The following is a 24706-nucleotide window of genomic DNA, read 5'->3' on the forward strand; positions in this document are numbered from 1 at the left end:
ACTCGTATAACCTCAAGTGCAGAAATTGAGCTTTAATGCTGCTACTGTGTCAGAGATCAGAGGCTGGTGGAGATCTTCTGGGGTCAGTTTATGCTCTTACCTCTGTTTGCTTTATATCTCTTTTAGTTTTTCTTTTGAATTCTTTGTCACATATTTAGACCATTTTAGATGAGTTTTTTTTTTTTTTTAAATGCTTTTTACTCCCAGTGTTTTCCTGTTAGATACACTATTGTTCAACAGTTTGGGGTCAGTAATTTTTTTTTTTAAGAAGTTAATTTTATTTAGCAAAGATGTTTTTCAAACGTGACAGTAAAGACATTTGTAATGTTATAAAAAATTTCTATTTCAAATAAATGCTGTTTGTTTGAACTGCCTGTTCATCAAAGAATCCTGAAATAAATGTCACGTTTTTCAAAAAAAATATTAAGCAACTGTTTTCAACATTTGCTAATAATAAGACTTTTCTCTTAAGTACCAAATCAGCATATTAGAATGATTTCTGAAGGATCATGTGACATTGAAGACTGGTGTAATGATGTTGAAAATGCAGCTTTGGCACTACAGAAATAAATTACGTTTAAATAAACTAAAATAAAAAGTTATTTTAAATTGTGATCATATTTTACAATACTGTTTTTACTATATTTTGTTATATGCTACCTTGGAGAGCATCTTTCAAAAACATTTTAAAAGATCTTACAGACACAAACTATTGAACAGTAGTGTAAAACGGTCATAGATCTATTCTATTCTATTCTATTCTATTCTATTCTATTCTATTCTATTCTATTCTATTCTATTCTATTCATAATAATAATAATAAAAATAATAAACATTTATTACATAGCACTTTTCATACATGGAATGCAGCTCAAAGTCAAATAAAAACAAAATAAACTTCTATTCTATTAATAATAATAATAATAATAATAATAATAATAATAATAAACATTTATTTGTATAGCACTTTTCATACATGGAATGCACCTCAAAGTACAATTTCACACAATATTAATATAAAAATATTCGAAAACAACTATAAAAGGTTCACAAGGTAAAATAAAGAGATTGGCAATACAATTTCACACAATGTCAATATAAAAATACTCAAAAGCAACTATAAAGGAATCACAAAGTAAAATAAAAACAAAATAAACTTCTATTCTATTCTATTCTATTCTATTCTATTCTATTCTATTCTATTCTATTCTATCCTATTCTATTCTGCTTGGCTTCTTTTCCTATTACTCTCCTGTACCGACTTCCAGCTCAAACTCCTCCTCTTTACTCCTGATAGAACTCGAAGTCTGAACAGTGTCTGGGTTTTCTGACAGTTCTGGTCTGTGTTCAGATCAGTAAAAACACAGACCGGTTGTGATGGGCCAGCTGCAGCAGGGAAACCCTTGAGAAGGAGAACCACAGAAGAGGCCTCCATCCTACTTCTCTGACCCAGAGAACCACACCCAGGCATCTGAGGCCCTAGACCTTTTGGTTAGGGAAGTTCAGCTGAATTTTAGCGTGAATCTTTCCACGATAGTTGATGTTGGCACTGTTCTCCTTTGATTTTGACTGTTTGGGTTAAGGAACATCTATATGAGATGAAGCGTTTGGACACGATTAACTGGGTTTAGACTGCAGTTGGTAGACCTGCTCTTCTCCGTCTAGTAACCGCACAAGAGTTTGTATAGCCAACAGGATGGACACACTCAGTTAAATTCCCTTCACTCAGAACACAGCATCCTTCTCTTACATCCTTTTTTCCTTCTCCAAAATTTCTTTTTAAGGATTCTGAGGTAATATACATCCTGCTCCAAAGAGTCTATGTCATCAATGACTGTATATCATTGCAAGAGTCATTTTGCCCCACTGTGGACTGTTCAGTTTTGAGGGGAAGCTACTTTGAAGCTGCAGCGTGTCAAACTGTGAGATGGTCATAATTTAAAGCAAGCATTTTTTTTAAAAAATCCATTTTCATTTAATCCAAGTTCATGAATGAACCAACTTGCTAAAATTTTCAGACTTCCCAACACTTTTTGTGAGAGAGAAGGGTTTTTGTGTGTGCGTGTCGTTGCACTTAGTGTTGAGCAAGTTACTTTCTTATACTCTCTTTTCGTGTTCCTCACTGATTTGTTCCAGCTCCTGTCTTTCATTGTACTCTGAAGGCCTTTGTGGTCAAAGCAGAGTATCTGTTTAATCCCTGCTGTTATTAAAGGTTTAAGATTTTTCTGAAGTAATTTGAAATTTGTATAAAGCTTTTCTATTTCTGTGCCCACTCTTTTTTTCCTTCGATTCTTATTTCTCAAACCTTATTCTTCCCCACACATCATTACATCTGGGTGGTCTTGGGGTGGCGTAGCCTAGTTTGGGCTTAGTAACCGAATGATCGCAAGTTCAAACTTTGAAGGGTTTCAGTATCACAGTATCACTATTGTGCCCTTATGCTGTAAATCGCTGTAGATTGAAGCATTAGCTAAATGACAAAGTTGTAGTTGCCTAGTGAGCTTTCATTAAAGACAACAGTTTAGTCATCATAAGCTCACCGATTTGAAGGCCTATCCAAAGCTTGGACAGCTGCATTGTAATGCATTCTTTTGGCCAAAATTGAAGTTAGCGTTGCATGTATCCTGCAATGTGACTAGAATTGAGTGGGGAATTGATAGTGGACTTCAGAGGGGTACAACGGGTGGAAGGTCCAAATTGCTGTTTCAGTGCAGCTTCAAACGGCTCTACACAATCCCAGACAAGGAATAAGGGTCTTATCTATCGAAACAATTGGTCATTTTCTAAAAAAGAAAAGAAAAAAAAGTATATACTTTTTAACCACAAATGCTCATCTTGCACTGCTCTGCGATCCGCCACGCATGCATGTAATCACGTTAAAAAGTTTACGTGTAACCTCACTACATCTGAAACAGGGCTTATATCTCACTTTTGTAACTTGGAATGGTTCTGCGTGGTCAAGTCTTGTACTGTCGTTTTATCCTCTTATAAGAGTTACAGTCACCCGCTCTGGCCAGATAAATTCAGAGGGAATAGTGATAAGTCCTACCGTACTGCCACTGTTTTCTGTCTTTATCTCTGTCTCTCTGTGCGTTTCTGTGTTGTGTCTGCACTTTTTTCTAACTGGGACGTGTGTGCATGTATTGGTGTCATGCCCTCATAGACTTTGATAGCAGTCTGTGTGAGGTGGACAGGAACTGCACTCTGGGATTCTGGGAAAAAGATCAAGTCTTTAAGCAGTGAATGAGGGCCTTTGTTTTTAGACCACAATCCTCTGCTGTACTGTATTCTGAATCGTACTAGAAGAGAGAGTACCCAATATGCTCTTTTTTGAAGTTTAGCTCGGTCTCTACAAGTGGAAATCTGTTTTCCTGTGTCAACTGCTTCTCTCAGTCATCACCTTCCCTCTCTTGTTTGTCATGCCGGTCATCTTGAGCTTTTTCGGTCTTAAAGGTGCCCTAGATTATGTTTTTAAAAGATGTAATATAAGTCTAAGGTGTCCCCTGAATGTGTCTGTAAAGTTTCAGATCAAAATACCCTATAGATTTTTTTTTATTAATTTTTTTAACTGCCTATTTTAGGGCATCATTATAAACGCGCCAATTTTATGCTGCGGCCCCTTTAAATCCCGTGCTCTCCGCCCACAGAGCTCGCGCTTGCCTTGAACAGTGCCTTAACAAAGTTTACACAGCTAATATATCCCTCAAAATGGATCTTTACAAAGTGTTCGTCATGCATGCGGCATGCATGCGTCGGATTATGTGAGTATTGTATACTGTTATATTGTTTACATTGATTCTGAATGAATTTGAGGCTGTGCTCCGTGGCTAACGGCTAATGCTACACTGTTGGAGAGATTTATAAAGAATGAAGTTGTGTTTATGAATTATACAGACTGCAAGTGTTTAAAAATGAAAATAGCGACGGCTCTCTTGTCTCCGTGAATACATTAATAACCGATGGTAACTTTAACCACATTTAACAGTACATTAGCAACATGCTAACGAAACATTTAGAAAGACAGTTTACAAATATCACTAAAAATATCATGATATCATGGATCATGTCAGTTATTATCACTCCATCTGCCATTTTTTGCTATTGTTCTTGCTTGCTTACTTACCTAGTCTGATGATTTGGTTGTGCACATCCAGACGTTAATACTGGCTGCCCTTGTCTAATGCCTTTTATAATGTTGGAAACGTGGGCTGGCATATGCAAATATTGGGGGCGTACACCCCGACTGTTACGTAACACCCCGACTGTTACTTTATATAAAAAGGAGGAAACAATGGAGTTTGAGACTCACTGTATGTCATTTCCATGTACTGAACTCTTGTTATTTAACAATGCCAAGATAAATTCAATTTTTCATTCGAGGGCACCTTTAAATGACTGATGCTCATTGGTCACAGAGCTGTTCACACAAATTGAGAGCCATATTCTCACTCAGGTGCTTAGAATGTGTATCTGCTTTACCCAGGGTGACCGGGACACGTTTGAGAACTACTACAGGAAGCAGCGGCGGAAACAGGCCAGACTTGTGCTGCAGCCTCACTCTAACATGGTACGCCCTCACACCGCCTGAGCACATCCTATATATGACTGTCTGTCTGACACCCTCCAATCATATTCACTGCACCACCCCAATCACTAACATCACCTGACATAAACTCTCAGAAACTGTGAGGTAAGTCATTAGCGCTACATAACATACAGGTTTATTCTTGGTTTATTCTTGCATACAAGGAACCTATAGTTAATTTAGGGCCTGAAAATTCATAAGGGGACCTCTAGTGTAGAGGTGTTCGTATACAGTTTTCATTGGCTTGAACAACGATTGGAAAATTTTTGAACCATTGTTCCAGTTAAAATGTAGCTCAGTTGTTCAACACTTTCATTTTCCTTACAGCAGAGCTGAATTGGACATATTTTCCATATTTCATTATTTTCATTTTTTTTTTAAACTGTGCTCTTAAAGGGTTAGTTCACCCAAAAATGAAATTTCTGTCATTAAGTACTCACTCTCATGTCGTCCCAAACCCGTAAGACCTTAGCTATCTTCGGAACACAAATTAAGATATTTTTGATGAAATCCGAGGGTTTCTGAACCACACATTGGCAACAATGCCATTGTACCTTTTGAGGTCCAGAAAGGTATTAAAGATATCGTTAAAATAGTCCACATGACTATGTGGTTCAACTTTAATGTTATGAAGTGACAAGAATACAATTTGAACTGTTGCCATACGCAGTTGACGTAGTGAACGCAGTGCTGGAATCTGTGTTCTGCGTCCAAACACCGGCTCAGTATTGGCCGACGCTGTTCACGTAATTTGTCTTCCAAATATGAATGAAGGTCTTACAGGTTTGGGACGACATGAGGATGAGTAATTAATGACCGTTCAAAAGATTTGGGTTAGTAAGATTTTTTTTTTTTTTTTTTGTTTAAAGAAATTCATACTTTTATTCAGTAAGGACAAATATTAATTGATCATTGACACGTTTAATGTTACAAAAGATTTCTGTTTCAAATAAATGCTGTTCTTTTGAACTTTCTTTTCAAAGAATCCTAATAGAAATCTTTTATAAAAATATAAAATATTTTATGCTGAAAATTCAAAATTAGATTTTAAAATAAATTAAAATGGAAAAAAAGTTCTGTTTTACTATATTTTGATCAAATAAATGTATCTGTGAGCATAAGAGATTTCTTTCAAAAACATTAAAAAAATCTTACCAACCCCAAACGTTTGACTTGTAGTGTATATTAAAGTGTTGAAGACCTTTGCTGTGATTGTACAGGTATGTTGTTATTTGATCAAAAATATGACTTATTATTGAGGTAGAGGTAACATTATTTTTAAAGAAATAATGAATTATGAAGAAAATAATAAAAAAATGTTTTGGGTTGAAATCTAGTTTATTTCATGAAAAATAATAATAAAAAAACAGTAATAGTAGACTGCTCAATTGATTGATGTTCATAAACTCTCCTCCCTCTCTCCTGTGGTCTCCAGCATGAAACGTTAGACGGATACAGGCGCTACTTCAATCAAATTGTTGGGTAAGTGCTGTGCACATTTTATTTTGAATGGCCAAATTAACTGAAAATCAATTATACATGCTTACAACATTAATTTCAAATATAGGAGAGAATTAAAACAGCTCAATCCTTTTTTGGCTCAGCGTTCAGACCCTCCCTTTAGCCAAATGCTCCCCTTCCTCTGGCTCTTCCTGATTCTCCATCCCAGTGCTGCCGAAAAACTCTGAGCTTTAGAATTTATGGTTCTGGGGTTGTGGAGTGGCAGATTGGTGTTATTCTGAGTGTCTGAATGGGAACATCGGGAAGGCTGGTGTCTGGAATGGAGGCTTTTGCAAACATCCTAAAAGACACAAAAAAGGCTCAGGGCACTCACTCAGTGGGGATGTCTGGGATTTTTTGGGAATTTTGCTGGGCAGTTTGATGACTCATTCCTTTGAGTGCTAGAAAACCTCAGTGTGACCATTTGGGATATTATTGATTTACTATAATGAAATGTTTTCATATGATGTTGTCAAGTTCTCACTGTTTCTTTTTCATTGTCTTTTCCAACATTCATTGATTTGTTCCTGTATTTCTTTGTATATGTCCTGTAGATTTTTTGTAGTGGAGGACCACATCTTGCACACCACGCAGGGCCTGGTAAACAGGGCTTATGTGGAAGAATTGTGGGAGCTGGCTCTTTCCAAGACTATTGCAGCCTTGCGTACTCATTCAGTATGTCTGCACACTACACACTCAACACACACTGAGCAAGACAAGCTAACAGACAAACAGTAAAGCTGTTCAGTCAAGGCATCAATTTGAAGGCCAACCTGGAAGGCTAATTCACCATGACTTCCCTCTGGAACTTGTGATGGATTTTTAGGATAGTGGTTTTCTAATACAATAAGGTGCTTAACATTACTTGAAGACACTGTGCTTTCACATTTCGTTGTACATAGACTACCGTTCAAAAGTTTGCAGTCGGTAAGATTTTTTAAAAAAGTTTTTGAAAGACATCTCTTATGCTCACCAAGGCAGCATTTGTTTATTCAGAAATGCAGTAAAAATGGTAATATTGTGAAAAATTCTTAAAATGTATAATAACTAGGGCTGGATTCACAAAACAAAATGAAAATTATCTCATAATTTACTCACGCTCAAGCCATCCTAGTTGTTTATGACTTTGTTTTTTCAATCAAACACAGTTGGAGTTATATTAAAAATATTCTGGCTCTTTATTAAAAAAGTAATAAAAAAAAAAAGCACATCCATCCATCATAAAAGTAATCCATACTGCTCCAGGGGGTTAATAAAGGCCTTCTGAAGCGATGCGTTTTTATAGGAAAAATATCCATATTTAGTGTTAGTTCATGAACTAACAATGAAAAAACATTTGTTACATTATTTATTAATCTTTGTTAATGTTAGTTAATCAAAATAATTGTTCATTGTTTGTTCATGTTAGTTAATACATGAACTAATGTTAACAAATGAGATCTTATTGTAAAGTGTTACCATCACTTTTTATCAATTTTATGCACCCTTGATGAATAAAAGTAATAATATCCCCTCCACCCATAAGAATCCTACTTAATCAAATTTCTAAATGTGTAAATTGCCTCAAATGTGAAGTTTAAAACAGTGTTCCTGCAAATGGACTGCAACGGTTGTCCGCGTAAATGAACTTGCTTCCTTGTGGTAGTTGTCTAAATTGAGAACACTTTTCTAAAATCTATTAAAATTCTGAGAGAACCTGTGATTTAAAAAACAAAAAACAAAAAAAAACAACAACCCTCCTCTGGGGTTTAGGACTACAAACAGCTCTATTGCCAGATACTCATTTGGTAAAATAAATGTTGCATAAAATATATCATCTTTTCTAGCATTTATACAAAGTAATCTATGTGCTTTCCTTCCTCTGCTTCTGCTGTAATCCATCATTCTCCCTTGTGTCTCCGTAGTCTTATTGCACTGATCCAGACCTGATTTTAGATCTGAAGAATCTCATAGTGCTGTTTGCAGACACACTGCAGGTGAGATGGGATAGTACCTGACCATCAAGACAGCTTTTGTGCTTGTGCTTGTGTTTATATGGGTAACGTCTAAAAACTAGGGGTGTCAAATGATTTGATTTTTTTTTTTTTTAATCGGGTAAATAATCACATATAACAATGGTTTTTGTGAAAGTAAATATAAAGACAATAGTGTGACAAACAAATAAAGCATTGAATAAACGCTGAACAAAAAGGTTCAGTATATTGTTTGTTCCATTGATATCACTAGCACACAGTCCACTGCAATACAGTGTCAAGTTAATAGTAATGTGTCTTGAAATCACTGCATTCTCATTGTCTTTGACTACAAGAAATTGTTCTGTATAAATGGCAGAAAACATAAATACATTTAGGATTAAATGCTTAAGAAATATGTTGTGACAAATGTAAATGGTAAACACCATTTCATCCTGATTTCTGTTGAGAAGTTGCATGCATTGCTTCCTTTTTAACTGAGATGGGTATTATCCATCCCTCTCTCTCTGCAGCGTTATGGTTTTCCAGTAAACCAGTTGTTTGACATGTTGTTGGAGATGAGGGATCAATATGGGGAGATACTGCTGAAAAAGTGGAACCAGTCCTTCAGGTGCTTTTTCTCTCTCCCTTTTCTCTGTTTTCTTCATCTCGATCCCTTGGTTCATCATTTGAGTAAGGATAATAATGATTTGGTTATCACCTTGTGACCCTTGAGAAATCCATACTGAAGGAATTACACTAATAGGGTTATGCCCAAATGTAAGGCGCGTTCAACTTAAATCAGATTATGTTTACTGTATGTCATTTGTTCTGTTCTGCAATTCAATACTCGGTAACTATACATCAATTTTTTTTTTTTTTTTTTTTATGAAATGTGCATTTTTAATGGCCTGTATCAAAGTACCATTTAAGGAAATTGCCTGAATCTGATGCCTGTAGTGCTCAGAGATTTATGTTCGCAGAGGCTGTGGATTACAGGACAGTTGAAGGACAGGGAAAATTTGTCAGGCCAAACTATTAAACTAAAATCACTGATCAAATTAAACCCATATGTCTAAATCATATTGCTTGAAGGACAAATATTTTTTCTTTTTTGTGTGTGCTGGGGTTCCTTTAAAGAGCATTTAATCCAAAAAAAAGTAAATTCATTGTTGAAAAAAATGTTAAAGCTCCTTGGAGGGGGATAGTTACGATTTGTTCTGCTTAATCTTGAGAACAGATGACATGGAAAGGTTGTTGTAACCTTGCTGGAGTCATTTTTCGATCCCTGTCAGAGACACTTGACTCACTCCACAAAAGAATGATGCTCTGGAGTCTTTGAATGGCTCAGAATGTCATTATCGTGGGAACAGGCATTCGAGGAGATGCGTTGTGTGTGTTAGCCTTGACTAAGTTACACAAATACACATGCAGACAGACACACTGCTCATGAGACCCGTAAATAGTTTTTAGATTATTTAGTCTTCTTAAATATCCTGCTGTTGTTTATGATCAGCTGATCTGTGAAGTCAGGTCTTTCCCCCTCACACTTATTCCGTTGATTAGGCAAATCTTGGATCAGGACAACTACAGCCCCATTCCCGTGGCGTCCCCTGAGGAATACCAGCGGATCGCAGGCCAATTCCCTTTCCAGGATCCAGAGCTCGACAAGGTGAGCATTAGGCACATAAGAAAGCTTTTATCCTAGAGATTTTTCTCACAGATTCCCTCAGTTACACACCCTCCAGTCTCCACAAAGACATAAATATCCTCCTGCTGTCCAAGAAGTTGATTACTAACATGCACATCCTCTGAAATACTTGAACTTAGCCATACATTTGAATTCTCCCATTGACGTCAACAAGAACTGCTGGCAGTACTGTTGTAGTAATCACAACAGAACTGCTACCATTCTTGGTGATGCATGCACTTGCAGCTGTTCTTTTTCGTGCAAATAGGCTGCCTTTGTGTTTTCTTTATAAAGGGAAATTCCTGGTGTGCTCTATCAACAACATTTGCCAATATTAAGAGAGAGCTTTAAATTACCTCATGTGTCAATGCACATAAAATTACAATAATAATGAACTTAAACAACTTACTGAACTCTTACTTGTACCACCTGACTGCTGCAGATTCATTGCAGCGTTGATGGTGTTGACATAGAAACGCATAAATCCAGGTCTGAGGACAGCTCAGAGTAGAAAGTCACGGGTTGCCGTCTCTAAATTACAGTTACAACATGGCGTAAATGCAGGTGGAACTGTAAAAGGCAGCTGCTGTTTGTGGCACTCTGTGACTGTCTGTCTACAACTCTGCATAGCCTTACAGAACGCACTGATCACATGTAATGTCTGCAAGTAGGGTGTGCGGAGGTATAGAAAAATACATACGCTAACAGGCAGGTAGTATCGGTCCGAATGCAGTGATTGGACGAATATTTTTTGGTCCTGAGACTTCCACGGATGATATACATGTACATTATGTACTTTTTATTTTTTTATATTTCGACCACTTCTATCATTGATTGCTATCAGGACGTGAAGAGAATCTCAACCAGAATAACAAAAAGTATTTGTGGAAAAAAACATTGCCTACCCTACCTTTTAAAGCACTTACATTGGAAGTAAACAGGGCAAGGCAGCTGTTAAAATACATCCCAGGGTCTGTATTACAGAAATCTTAATTAACGCTTTATTTCTTAAATTACCATTGTTATTGAAGAGATATGATATGATTTCGAGTTAGGATGTTTCTGTTATATAGCCTCAGAACCAGAAATGTCCACCTAGAAAAGTATTCCCACATCAAATGAATGATTTAGACAACTTCATAGCTCAAATAAACATTTAAAGAATAATTAATAAGTTCAAATAATAAGTTCACATTTCTGACTTTAAACCCTCCAGAACACTTGCTATATGTAATGTGATTTCTTTGTTTATTTTTTTTTTTCTAAACAGATGCCTTTTCCGAAGAAGCTGCCATTTTCTGAATTTGTGCCTAAAGTATACTCACAACTCAAAGAATTCATCTACGCCTGTTTGAAATACTCTGAGGACTTGCACCTTAGGTACGAGCGTGCAAACACACTTTAAGCTCTTTCACACCTGCATATATAACCCCTCCGTCCAAATGTTCTCATTAGCAAATCATGCTGCCTCGATGCCAGTTTATATACCTATTTTTGAACTGCCTTTTTTTTTACCTTTCATTCTTCTGTTATGAAATCACTGAACCCACCCCATTGTCTTTGTCTATCCCCTAGAGTAGCCACTGAACCTCAAAGAGGAAGTTCCGTCTGCACCAAACAGTTTCTGTGTGTTTTCCTAATTAATTGCATGCTTTGTGCTAGTGGGTGTTATTTCAAGGAATTTCTCCCAGTGTTGACTGATCTCTGGTCAGTTTATGAGTTCTTAGAATTACTGATGAGGTTGCCAGATGCGCTGAGCTGTTTAGTGTGGCCTACCCTGAATTCCCAGTCTGCAGACTGTTGGACAGAATAAACGGCTCTGTGAAATGGTGCTTCGGTATGATCTCCCTTTATGATATTTCTCAGAATAGAAGTCCATTTCACAAGTGTACAAAACAAACAGTTGTGAAAACAGCACTTGCGGATTTCTCAATAAAAGACCTGCTTAGTGACCTGTTATGTAATGTCAGTGAGTAAATTGAATTAAAGGTGCCCTCGAATTAAAAATTTAATTTATCTTGGCATAGTAAAATAACAAGAGTTCAGTACATGGAAATGACATACAGTGAGTCTCAAACTCCATTGTTTCCTCCTTCTTATAAAAATCTCATTTGTTTAAAAGACCTCTGAAGAACAGACAAATCTCAACATAACACCGACTGTTACGTAACAGTCGGGGTGTACGCCCCCAATATTTGCATATGCCAGCCCATGATCTCAACATTATGAAAGGAATTACACAAGGGCTGCCAGAATTAACGTCTGGATCTGTGCACAGCCGAATCATCAGACTAGGTAAGCAATCAAGAACAATAGTGAAAAATGTCAGATGGAGCAATAATAACTGACATGATCCATGATATCATGATATTTTTAGTGATATTTGTAAACTGTCTTTCTAAATGTTTCGTTAGCATGTTGCTAATGTACTGTTAAATGTGGTTAAAGTTACCATCGTTTCTTACTGTATTCACGGAGACAAGAGCCGTCGCTATTTTCATTTTTAAACACTTGCAGTCTGTATAATTCATAAACACAACTTCATTCTTTATAAATCTCTCCAACAGTGTAGCATTAGCCGTTAGCCACGGAGCACAGCCTCAAATTCATTCAGAATCAAATGTAAACAATATAACAGTATACAATATTCACATAATCCGACGCATGCATGCCGCATGCATGACGAACACTTTGTAAAGATCCATTTGAGGGTTATATTAGCTGTGTAAACTTTGTTTAGGCACTGTTTAAGGCAAGCGCGAGCTCCATGGGTGGGGAGCATCAGCATTTAAAGGGGCCGCACAGCATAAATCGCCTCATATTTAATGATGCCCCAAAATAGGCAGTTAAAAAAATTTATTTAAAAAAAATCTATGAAGTATTTTGAGCTGAAACTTCACAGACACATTCAGGGGACACCTTAGACTTGTATTACATCTTGTAAAAAAACGTTCGATGGCACCTTTAAGGAAAGTTATTGCTCATGATACTTAGGATACCCTGTGTATTCACCTTTTAAGTGATTTGCTCATCCCAATCAATTTGAGCTATGGAGATGAATGATGACTCAAATAGTGTGGTGATTTTCTAAATGATCAGACTTAACAATTTTCTTTGGGAATGGACTTGAACCGGTGTAATCTAGTTATTCAGTTATGAGTTAAGAGGATAGTGGAGTCTACAATTATAACAGCACAGCCACTCAAAATCTATCCAACTTTAAAGCATGGACTGCAATTACACTGCCAGAAATTTTTTTTTTTTTTTTTTTGTAAGAAATTAATACTTTTATTCAGCAAGGACACATTAAATTGATCAAATGTGACATTAAAGATGCTTATGTTGCAAAAGATTTCTACTTCAAATAAATGCTGTTATTGAACTTTTTATTAATGAAAGAAATGATAATATGATAATAAAGACTGGAGTAATGGCTGCTGAAAATGTAGCTTTTTTTATCACAGGAATAAATTACATTTTAAAATGTATTCAAATAGAAAACCGTTATATTGTCAACTATTATTACAATTTAAAATAACAGTTTTTACTGTATTTTTGATTAAAATAATGCAGCCTTGGTAAACTCAAAGGATTAGTCCACTTTTATATACAATTTTACTGATAATTTACTCACCCCCATGTCATCCAAGATGTTCATGTCTTTCTTTCTTCAGTCGAAAAGAAATTAAGGTTTTTGATGAAAACATTCCAGGATTATTCTCCTTATAGTGGACTTAAATGGACTCCAGACGGTTGAAGGTCAAAATTACAGTTTCAGTGCAGCTTCAAAGCACTTTAAACGATACCAGATGAGGAATAAGGGTCTTATCTAGCGAAACGATCGTCCATTTTCGAAAAAAAATACAACTGTATATGCTTTATAAACACAAATGATCGCCTTGCACATGCTTCCGCTTTCCGCTTATGCCGTATGTCCTACGCCTTCCCTATTCTACTTACGGAAAAAATGAAACTGGTGCCGCGTTTGTTCCGTAAGTTGAATAGGGAAGGCGTAGGACATACAGCGTAAGCATTTTGAAAAATGCAGAAAGCGGAAGCCCTTTGAAGCTGCACTGAAACTGTGATTTTGACCTTCAACCATCTGGAGACCAGGAGAATAATCCTGGAATGTTTTCATAAAATACCTTAATTTCTTTTCGACTGACAAAAGAAAGACATGAACATCTTGGATGACATGGGGGTGAGTAAATTATCAGGAAAATTTTATTTGAAAGTGGACTAATCCTTTAAGATACTCAAAAAACAGTAAAGAAATACATTTTAAAAATCTTACTGACCCCAAACATTTGAACGATAGTGTATGTTTACAGGGCACCTAGAATAAACATAACATTTATCTTCTGTTGGTGTGGACATGGCTATAACCAGGGTTTGAAAGTTAGTGAGGTCTGGGGTAGGGTGTTAAGAATTGTGTTATAACACCTATGTGTTATATTGCACTAATCTATTTTGTCAGACCCTTTTTGCCATTTGACACTTTGTCCCTGTTTGCACCTGGCGTTAAGATGCTTTTTGGTCGATCGGATCACAAGTAGACGAGGGAGACACATACCTGTTTACACCTGGTGTTTTAATCCGTCTCGTTTGTCCACTTTCAACCACTTCTGTCCTGATTTATTGGAGGGGAGGATCTATGGGTGGGTAAATGTATAAGATTGTTCAATTCTTTCTATCTAATGGATGAAATAAGGTTGCACAATTTACATATGAACGCGCACAGAGACGAAGGAAAACATATGGAGAGCATCAGCTTTCAGTTCTGCTCTGAAAGCCGCAAGACCACGCCGAACGCAGTGAGTGTGTGTTAGAAATCAAGAATTGTGAGAGAACATTGTGTTCTTGGTTCTTGGTGCGTTTTTCATCTTCAAACCAAACTTGGGTCTTCAGCCGACAGTTTAAATCCCGTCTGGCTTGTGTGCTTCCCATAATGATTACACATTAGTTCAGTAGGTGGTGAGTAGGCGGTCTTCTGTGGCTGTTCGAACACATGAGCGTCTACACTACGAAAGCAATCCAGTCGAATGGGTTTTCAACTACCTCTGGAAGTGGTCGAAAGTGGACAAGCTAAAAACGTTTTAGACCCTGTTTACACCTGTATTTAGTGTTGTCCTCTTGGTGGAAACAGGGCTTTTGGGTACACTCTCTCTGTTCTGTCTGTTTCGGGGGGTGGATGTTATTTGGCATATTTCATTCTGTAACCTACTTGTTCTACAGATCTGTGTACTAGTGTTATTATGCTACTGTTTTTGATACGTACTAGCATTGATACCGTTTCTTATAGATAGTTTCATGATGATCATTGCGTTTGTCTTACTGAATGTGGCATCCTGTCTCCAATAAAGCTGTGTATGGCTGCAATTGTGCCCTCACTCACAACTCTCTCTCAAGCCCCGTTCACTCCGCCAGCGTCTTGCAGCGACATGAATCACTCTTCATCATTTTCACACCAATCTAGCAAAATATCTAAACTGAATTATACATCTAGGCACTCATTGGAGGAGTTTTAAACGGCTAATTAGTCATTCAGAGAACTGTTATTTTTGAATATGAAAAATTTACACCAGAATTCGGAGGCCTCATAGGTGGCTATGGGTGTGGACACCAATGTAGTTATTATAGTTATCGTTATAGTATTTGTTCATGGGCCTTCGTGTCACTAATTATTTTAGACATGTCTTTAATATACAATTTGTTCCCAGTGACATATCAATAGGATTTCCATACAGTAAACATTCAGATTTTAGCTAGTTTTTAGATTAGTTTTTCAAAGAAAGTAATTGTTTGTTTTATTTCTCCATATCTTTTTGGATAACTGTTATCAATCTCAGAAAGGTTTGTTAAATAGTTTGCCAGGTCTTCTTAGGTAAGTGAAAACCCTACTTAAAGAGGTTGTTCCACATTATTAAGAAAGTCACAGTTTTCATGCAATATGGGGAGGAAGAAAGATCTTTCTGAAGATGAAAGGCATGACATGGTGCAATGTTATGCAAAAAGCATGAAAAAATGAATGGAGATTATCAAACTATCATAAGATTTGTGAGTAATTTAAAGCACGGTCAGATAAAGGCTTATTAAGGAAAGTTTCGGTCAAAAATTAATTAAAAGGACGGCTATAGAAAAGCCACTGTTGAGCAGCAAACGGGTATTTGAAGCTGCTGAAGTCTGAAGAACCTCTCCATGCAGGCTGGCAGTTGTGCGTAAAGTTGTATTTCAGCCATCCTTACCAAAGCTTACAAAGAGAAACGTTAAACAAATAGTTTACATCATCTTTGATGCTATTATCCATACTGTAAAACTCAATAAGTTCAGAATACTCAAAACATTTTAGAAAACATATTACCTCAAAATATTTAAGTAAACTTACATGTTTTTTAAGTTGGTTTAAGTTACTTTTTTTTAATAAATTTTTTTATGACAAATGGGGTGGGGCCGAGAGCCCTGGAAATGGACCAAGGCCAGTGTGGTGCACAGGTGTCTGTCATTAACAGTCACGTGACTGGCATCCCTTTGCTCCCACAGTTCTTAGCCTCGCCCGAATCATCATAATGTTAATTACATACAGTTCATTTACATAGACATCACATTCAGATCTTGGTTAAATTTTAGATGGCAAATACACATGCTAGAGACTGTCATTATATACTTGCATGTATATAATCAAACAACATACAGTATATATGGTCTAAAAGTATAAAAGTTTTGCAGCCCATCCTCAACCTAACCACAGGCTCTACTTTTTACCACAGTGGTAACCCTACAAAACTAACATAAAAGAACCCCCTGTAAGTACAACAATCAAATTTTGAGTTCGCACAGCTTTTTTCTATTAAGTACAATGAACTTTCATTATTATTTGAGTGAAATGAACTAATTTCATTTAATTTATTTCACTGTTTGGTTTTGCAGTGCAAAAAAATGCACCCCAGATCATAAAGTGCCTTATCTTTAGTAAGTGCCTTACTCGAGCAGGTTTCATTGCTTGGTCACCTCTGTTTAGAATCGAAACTTTGACCTTTTGTATTAAAATCTTTAAGCATTCATCTCCCAACCACCCCTTAACCTCAGTCACGTTGTGTTGCGATCTGATATCTCTTCCCTTCTCCTAATCTCCTGAACGGAACAGTAGGTCAAGGGGTCGAGGTTAAAGGTCACTGTCTGTAGAACTATCGTTGGCATTTCCATCTGCCGCCTTCTGATTGAGCTATGTACTATGACAAGTCCTCTCAGTTGTGATCGTTTGATGTTCCCTGTCTCTGACTCTTTCTTTGAGCGCCTCGTCAGGTCTGGTTACTTTAGAAGCGGATGTCTCTGTTGGGTCTTGTGTGTATGTTTGTGTAGTTGGTTTACTGAGAAAATGAGGGAACATGTTCCAGGGCAGAGAACACGTAGAAACCTGCATCCTACCAAATTACTACTCCATTATCATCATCATTAGTGATTAGTGTCTGAGACACTGTCTAGCCAACCAGACACTCTTAACAGTGTCGCCTGTAGAGTGGTCCGATAGAAGATGCCCATTATAACAGTAGAAAAGACTTAAGTGAATGTTCCTGGCCCATTGGCTTAATTTCAAGCAATGATTGCCTGTCCAGGACTACCTGTGCTGTCAAAGTATTGTTTTTGGAGATACATTCTACAATCATTGCAAGAATGACTTTAAATGAGCAATAATACCTTTTTCCTGTCTGACGGACTCTGTGCGTGCTAAATTCTTCTAGCCTGTCCAGATCCTGTAGAGAGTGTAGCTGCTCTGGACGTTGAGGATAACTGCTTGGTTTATGTCAGAGGTGTCAAAATTATTTGGCCCAGTACAATCCCGCCTGCTGGATGATTTAAGGGAAAAAATATGCTAAAAGCATTTGCCTCTGTTAAAAATATAAGTATTATTCTCATATATTATTATATTTTTGTTATTCTGTTTTTAGTACAGCAGAGCAGATAAATTGAATTGGATGTGTTGCATGTTAAAGCTTGCATTTGAAAGCAGCAGAACCTTCCTTTTAATTATGTACAGCATTTGGCACAGATGTTTGAATTTAATATAAATGTAAGCTTGTGATATGGACTGTTTAATCTACAAGCATTCACACCGGTGAATAAAATTAGTAAATCATGTGCTCATCTACACACAGTATTTTAGGTAGCATTCTGGTCCTGGATTATAAATGATACCTTGAATTAGATGTAAAAATATACAGAACATAATCAACAGTTCTCTAGAATGCTTCATTTTGCCTGATCAGTTTTGGCATTCTGCAGTCAAATATTTTTGTATAGTAATCACTAACCATTATTCCTTACTTAGTGGTAAAATCCAAACATTGGCTTTTAAACTCTTTGGGAATAGTACTCAGAAAGGAGCCTTTTTGGATTTAGCATTTGTATTGTGTTTTAAAGGTGTCCGTGTCATATATAATACTGTATGTATGTTGGCGGAGAAAGCTGTCTCACTTTTATTGGGACCCCTACCAAGACTTTGGCTACTCACTGCCTCTTCACATCCACCAGTCATGTCCTATGTGGTTTTCAGAACGTGGCCGGGTCCCCACGCTCAAATGTCAGTTAAAATTCAACAATAAACATTTGACTTCTTTTGGCCGGCTAACAGGAGTCTGTGCCTCGGCATGTGGGGTCCAAGGGCTCCAGATCAAGCCAAAATCCCCCATACACACAGCTAATTTAAGAATACTGTCAAATAATGGCTCGACTCGCTGGATCTTTTCGTATTTGACATATTTGTAAAAATGGATCCCTATTAGCACAAGTTGCGATGGAGTAAGAGGGCAAGAGGCAGCCAGATGGTGTTCAACCAGAGGTCTCAGATGATGGGGTCTGGATGCTGGGTATGTGTGTAGTGTATACACACATACTCAGGGTTTAGAGAGAAAAAAAACCCTGTTGCTATTGGAAACGGAAACCTATGATTGACACACCAAAGGACCAAAGGAACAGCTCTGCATACTACCCAGACTAGTCCACCGGAGGCAATTAGTCCTTGTGGTCTCCCTCCACTAATATTGAGATGAGATGTGGTCAGAGGGGGAGGTAAGGGGCTCAAGTCCATGTGCAGGTGCCTGGAGACTAGACGTCAGGAATGTATGTGACTCCCCCAATGCATGTCCAGCGAACTTTAGACGTCCCTCATGAGAGCCGCTTTACAAATGGGCATTTACCATATTAACCTGAAGTTACCCTTGAGTTAAAGCTAGCTGTAACGTTACTCTTTGTGATGGTTGAATAGCTAATGAACATAGATTCTGTGCTAACCGATTGGAGCCGTGTCTGTCTCGCTTTCTTCTGTTCAGTTTCTCTTCTTTTAAAATGAAGTTAATTGGACATTTTCAGTCTCCGTTGGTTCCCTTCTCATCTGTTTCTCTCAGATCATTGTTTATCAGACCAAACCCCCACCCCAATTTTCACTGAATAAGTGAGAGAGTTGAATGGATGAATAAATCAAACGTAAATGCCAGTAAAACGTCTGTGTTTAATCAGACTACAATTTCTCTTTCTGTATTGCAGCCCCCTCCCTCTTGAAATGAGGAATAGCCAGAGGCCTTTGGATTCATCCAGACACTGTCAGTTTCCAGATCGTCACAAAAGACCAATGCCTCGCTTTAAGTCCTCAATTTAAAGCCAGGCCTTTCTCTAGTTGAGGTTCAAAGCTATACAAGGAACATTTCCATATTGTAATGTTCAAGATCAGAGCTGCGTAATGGTATTCAACATCCCTAAACTGATGACTGTAACCTAGCATGGCTTTTGCTGAAATTTGAACAATATTTGAACAAAACCAATACTAAAAATATCTGAGTCATCATGAATTTGCAACAGCACAGTTGCTGCTATTATTTTAATCTGTATGTTGGTCTGTAAGCAACTTCTCATCATCTTGTGGTTGAATAGCACCTCCTTTTCTTCTCCTTTTCTTTTTTGTCCTCCATCTCTCTGCTCCGTTCAGCTTTCCTGTTGCCAAGTCAGCGGAGAGAGCTCTGAGTTTTTTCCCCTGCTGAGGAGAGGAACGTTTTTCAAATTCCTCCTCTGCTTTTCTCAGCACAATGAGAGACGATTTAGTAATTTGCAAGGAATGCGTTTGTTGCCCAGATCGAGGGGGGAAAATTATTGCATCCTGGGCCTTGGCTCATATTGATGGACACATTTGAGACGTATTGTCCTTTTCTTACTTTTTACTCTCTTTTTAATTGTTTGTGAACCAGTCTGTGGGGGGAAGTAGAGGAAGATGCAGCTGCAGCTGTACTAACGAGCACAGGACCGTTGGCTGACAAAATTAGCCCCTTTACTCCTCCCCACCCCCATCGTTCTTCAATAAAACAGAAAAGAAGGATAAAGAAAAGCGATATCCCCCTTTTCCCCTTGTGTTGATTTAAACTGTAGTATCTCTGTGTGGTTGTTCTCTGGTTTTTGGAACATGCGTTACTGAAACCCAGAGGGTGTTATTGGGCCCTAATGAGTGGTTTTAAATCCTGCCCATAGTCCATGTCTGTCAGTGTTCATGTGTGTAAAACTCTAAGAGTCTGCATTTGTTTGGTTCCACTTTGAGCCTTTTTTCTCTCAGAGGAGGTGGAGTATCGAGGCTGTCAATGCCATTGTTTTGTCTCAAGATGCACACTTAGGCAAGTTTATAAAAGCTATTTAAATGTCTTAATTGAACTAAGGTCTAATCCTGGCTTAATCTAAACCCTGTCTGTGAAACCAGGCCTCTGTGATTCAGAACGATGCTTATGTAAATCTGCAAAAACATTTTGCTTCTGATTTTGCTTGCTTGTGACATGAGGGTGAATTACTCACCCTCATGTCGTTCCAAACCCGTAAGACCTTCGTTCATTTCGAAACACAATTTAAGATATTTTTGATGAAATCTGAGGGTTTCTGAACTACACATAAGCAGCAACGTCATTGCACCTTTTGAGGTCCAGTAATGTATTAAAGACGACATTAAAATAGTCCATGTGAATACAGTGGTTTAACCTTTATGATATGAAGTGACGAAAATACATTTTGTGGCCAAACAAAACAAAACAAAAATAATGACTTAATTCGACAATTTCTTCTCTCCCCTGTCATTCTCCTACACTGTTGACGCAGTGCTTCTGTGTGTTCTTTTGAACTTAATATTTATCAAATAATCCTAAAAAAAAGGATATTGGTATCGGTATTGGCTGATGCTGTACATGTGAGCAGCACGACACGTGTGATGCTGACGCAGGAGCCGGCCAATAATGAGTCTGCGTTCTGACTTAGAACCTGGAAGCGCTGGACGTAAATAATGTATAAGAAGATATTGTTGAATAAAGACATGATTTTTGTTTTTGAGCACATAAAGTATTCTTGTCACTTTATAAAATTAAGGTTGAACCACTGCAGTCACGTTGACCGTTTTAATAATGTCTTTAGTACCTTTTTGGACCTTAAAAGTGTTTATTATATTGTTGTCTGTGGACGAGTCATATACCTTTCAGATTTCATCAAAAATATCTTAATTTGTGTTCTGAAGATGAACGAAGGTCTTACAGGTGTGGAACGACAAGAGGGTGAGTACTAAATGACAGAAATTTCATTTTTGGGTGAACTAACCCTTTATGCTTATAGTCTTCATTCATTTAATAAAAATTACAGGAAAAACAGCAATATTGTGAAATAATATTATTACAATTTAAAGTAACTCCTTTCTATTTTAATGTACTTTTAAATGTAATTTACTGATGGCAAAGCTGAATTTTTAACAGCCACTAAATAATCCTCTAGAAATCATTCTAATATACTGATTTGGTGCATTTCTTACAATGATCAACGTTGAAAATTGGTGTGCTTAATATTCTTGTGGAAAAAGTGATACACTTTTTTTTTTTCGGGATTCTTTGATAAATAGTAAGTTCAAAAGAACATAATTTATTTGAAATGGAAAACTTTTGTAACAGTATAAATGTCTTTATTGGGTTTCCTGATCAATTTCCATTTTTGCTGAATAAAAATGTTAATTTCTTAAAAAAAAAAAAAAAAAAAAAAAAAAAAACTACTGACCCCAAACTTTTGAACAGTAGTGCATGTAATTGAACTAAAACGTAAACAAAAAACTTATATGTAAGATATTTTGTATCATAAAAAAAAGGATGTAAGCGATCTGGTGTGGGTGGGGCAAGACACAACCCCATATCGATACACATTGTCCCTCCAATCCTGAATATGTGGTTATGGATTTGCATTATAGACATAAATATGTGTGTTTATATTTGTATTTCTAATTAGATGAATTTTCATGTTCAGCTCCACAGAAATTGATGACATGATCCGTAAGTCTACAAATCTCCTGCTCACACGAACCCTTAGCCACTGCCTACAGTATGCCATAAAGAAGAAGAACGTAGGACTGGCAGAGGTGAGGTCCTTTTTACTTACTTTTTTGTCTGTTTATTTGCCCACGTCCATGTTGTTCTTCATTGATGTCCTTTGCTGCCTCAGTATCACTGCAACCTCAGCAGAGAGTCTCTATCTGGACTCTCTGTTTTCAAGATGTTTTTTCAGCACTGGAAAACTTCTTTATCATTTTTGAATAAAAAGATCACTCTCCACATCTTGTTAATAGACCCCTTTAGGTACCATTCTTCTCTCACTCAGGATGGGAACCAGCTGCTCTTTTGGTGAATACTAGCCGCTCAGATTTTTTTTTTTTTTTAATTACTCGCCAATTTTATTTTTTCATTCATGTTTGCAAGCTATAGCATGTTATTCTCTTATACAGACTATTGACTGCCTGCAAAGAAGTGCTTGTAATTAAGACCAAATACATTGATGGTCAGACTCAGCAGCTTTTTATTTTATAAAAATCCATACAAGTTGTTACTTCAACAAAAGTGCGTCGGTATATCTAAACAGCATTTCATGTCAAAGCCCAATCTGAGACAGATTGTTCACAACAGTGACAGGCAGATATAGCAAAATTACCTGCCACTGGCTGGTAGCATGTGTCATTTTTCCCCACTTTGCTTTCACTTCATCCCTGTTTGTCACTCAAATGTGGTTAGTTTCTTCTCCGATCTGCTGATTCTGCTTGCAGTCAGGTCTATTTATAACCCCTAAAATCCAGATGAGATCCAGTGGGTTCCACTGATGAGAAAATGATGAAAGAATAGCAGAGGAAGAAATAAGACATTCATTGTTTTGTTTTTTTAAAAAAAGCAAAGGCTTTATTTATTGGTTTCAGGTAGTTTGCATAGCAAAGTCTAGTCTTACTACTATCATTACACACACACGCACAAGATCAGATATCAAGCTCTTTCCTCCCCCTCTCCTGCCCCGGATCTGGTGGAGGTGCGGAAGTGTGACCCGGGCTCTGCATCAGGCTTTCCTCCCTGCGCGGTGCACCATGACTGGAGAGAGGGAGTAAAGAGTGGGTCCAAGCTAAAGGTCTGGGCTCAATTAGCACCAATGTGCATCAGTGCCTTGCTGCTGACAGCCCTGCCCTGCCTGTGGACCTCAAACTCTGCACCACAGACCAGCTTACTCTGCTTCCCACAGACAAACCCTCTCTGTCCCTTTAACCATACCCTTGACTTCCTCTTTGTACCCTTTCCCCTTTAGAATTACTCCCACTTGGTGCTTTTGCTAGTTATTACTCATACCTCTGCAATCTTTTCCCCGAACACTGCTTTTCTCTGTGATGACAGTTCTACCTATGCGGTTTTACAAAGTTCAGATGATATAAAAATGTTAATCTAGCAATGAAGGCTAAAACTGTTTAAATTATGTTTACAAAGTGATATTGCTCAAATGTTTGGGGATGGTACGTAGTCTCTTAAGCTCACCAAGGCTGTGTTTATTTTAACAAAAATACAGTAAAAACAATAATATTTTGAAATATTATTGCAATTTAAAATAATGTAAAAACTTATTTATATGTAATTTATAATTTAAGTAATTTGTTGCTGTGTTGGCAAAGCTAAATTTTCAGCAGCCATTACTCCAGTCTCAAGTGTCACATGATCCTTTAGAAATCATTCTAATATGCTGATTAGAATAATCTTAAAATGTCTTTGCTGTCACTTTTGATAAATTTAATGTTAAAAGTTACTTAACCAAACTTTTGAACAATAATGTACACTGTAAAAAAAAAAAAAAAAAAAAAATTCAAAGTTGTAAATGGAGGGTATGCACATGATGTCACAGTAGGCGGGAGTCACTGCGGTTACACCTACTAAGTGGCAAAAAGACTGATGGCATTGCTGTTCAACTTGAATTTTGTATTTTAGAAAATTTATTTGTACAGCACTTCACAATACACATCGTCTCCGAGCACGTTTACAGAAAGTCATAATGTTATGTCTGTAATGCCTTGGTGCTTAAACAAGTTTTAGGGCTGGGCGATTATGAAAGTATATAACAATGATTTAAGTGATCATCCGGATTTAGATCTACCCATATTGTGTTTATGGTGTTGTCTAGCAGATACAGCATTCACAGGCTTAGCTTTATGTATTTCCCTGGCATCGAAATCAGGAATGATTCCTGGCCACGTCAATGTCCACGGACCACTGGTTCTTTAGTTAGTAGCAAGGATCACTGTCGAGTCATCTGCCTTTCATTTAAAGCTGCAGTCCGTAACCTTTGGGGCACTAACGGTTAATAAACAGAACTGCATGCATCTTGCAGAAGAACATTGTAGCCAGAGCTACTTCTTTCTACTCCGTAGCAGTGTCGTCCCGACCCAGTCTAAAATAGTCCTAATATAGACACTTATTATAGGTGTACCAGAGCGCGCGATTTAAAGGGGTCGCAGCCTGAATCGGTGCATAGTTAATGATGCCCCAAAATAGGCAGTTAAAAATTTTTTTTTTTTAAAAATCTATGGGGTATTTTGAGCTGAAACTTCACAGACACGTTCAGGGGGCACCTTAGACTTATATCACATCTTGTAAAAACTGGTTCTAGGGCACCTTTTAATGC

The 24706-nt window shown here is 37.3% G+C and overlaps 1 protein-coding gene across 4 annotated transcripts in view; it reads left to right on the forward strand.

Moving 5' to 3' along the window:
- exoc6b (exocyst complex component 6B) overlaps nt 1–24706 on the forward strand; it is a 127128-nt gene that overhangs the window by 53027 nt on the left and 49395 nt on the right. For all 4 annotated transcript variants that reach the window (XM_048183998.1, XM_048183999.1, XM_048184001.1 and 1 more), the window contains exons 9-16: nt 4484–4567; nt 6021–6067; nt 6640–6760; nt 7990–8061; nt 8571–8668; nt 9604–9709; nt 10998–11107; nt 22031–22142. In XM_048183998.1, the coding sequence (XP_048039955.1) occupies nt 4484–4567; nt 6021–6067; nt 6640–6760; nt 7990–8061; nt 8571–8668; nt 9604–9709; nt 10998–11107; nt 22031–22142 (750 nt within the window). The remainder of the gene's footprint in view (nt 1–4483; nt 4568–6020; nt 6068–6639; nt 6761–7989; nt 8062–8570; nt 8669–9603; nt 9710–10997; nt 11108–22030; nt 22143–24706) is intronic.

The sequence above is a fragment of the Megalobrama amblycephala genome, linkage group LG3, assembly GCF_018812025.1.
Source record: "Megalobrama amblycephala isolate DHTTF-2021 linkage group LG3, ASM1881202v1, whole genome shotgun sequence".
Lineage (NCBI taxonomy): Eukaryota > Metazoa > Chordata > Actinopteri > Cypriniformes > Xenocyprididae > Megalobrama > Megalobrama amblycephala.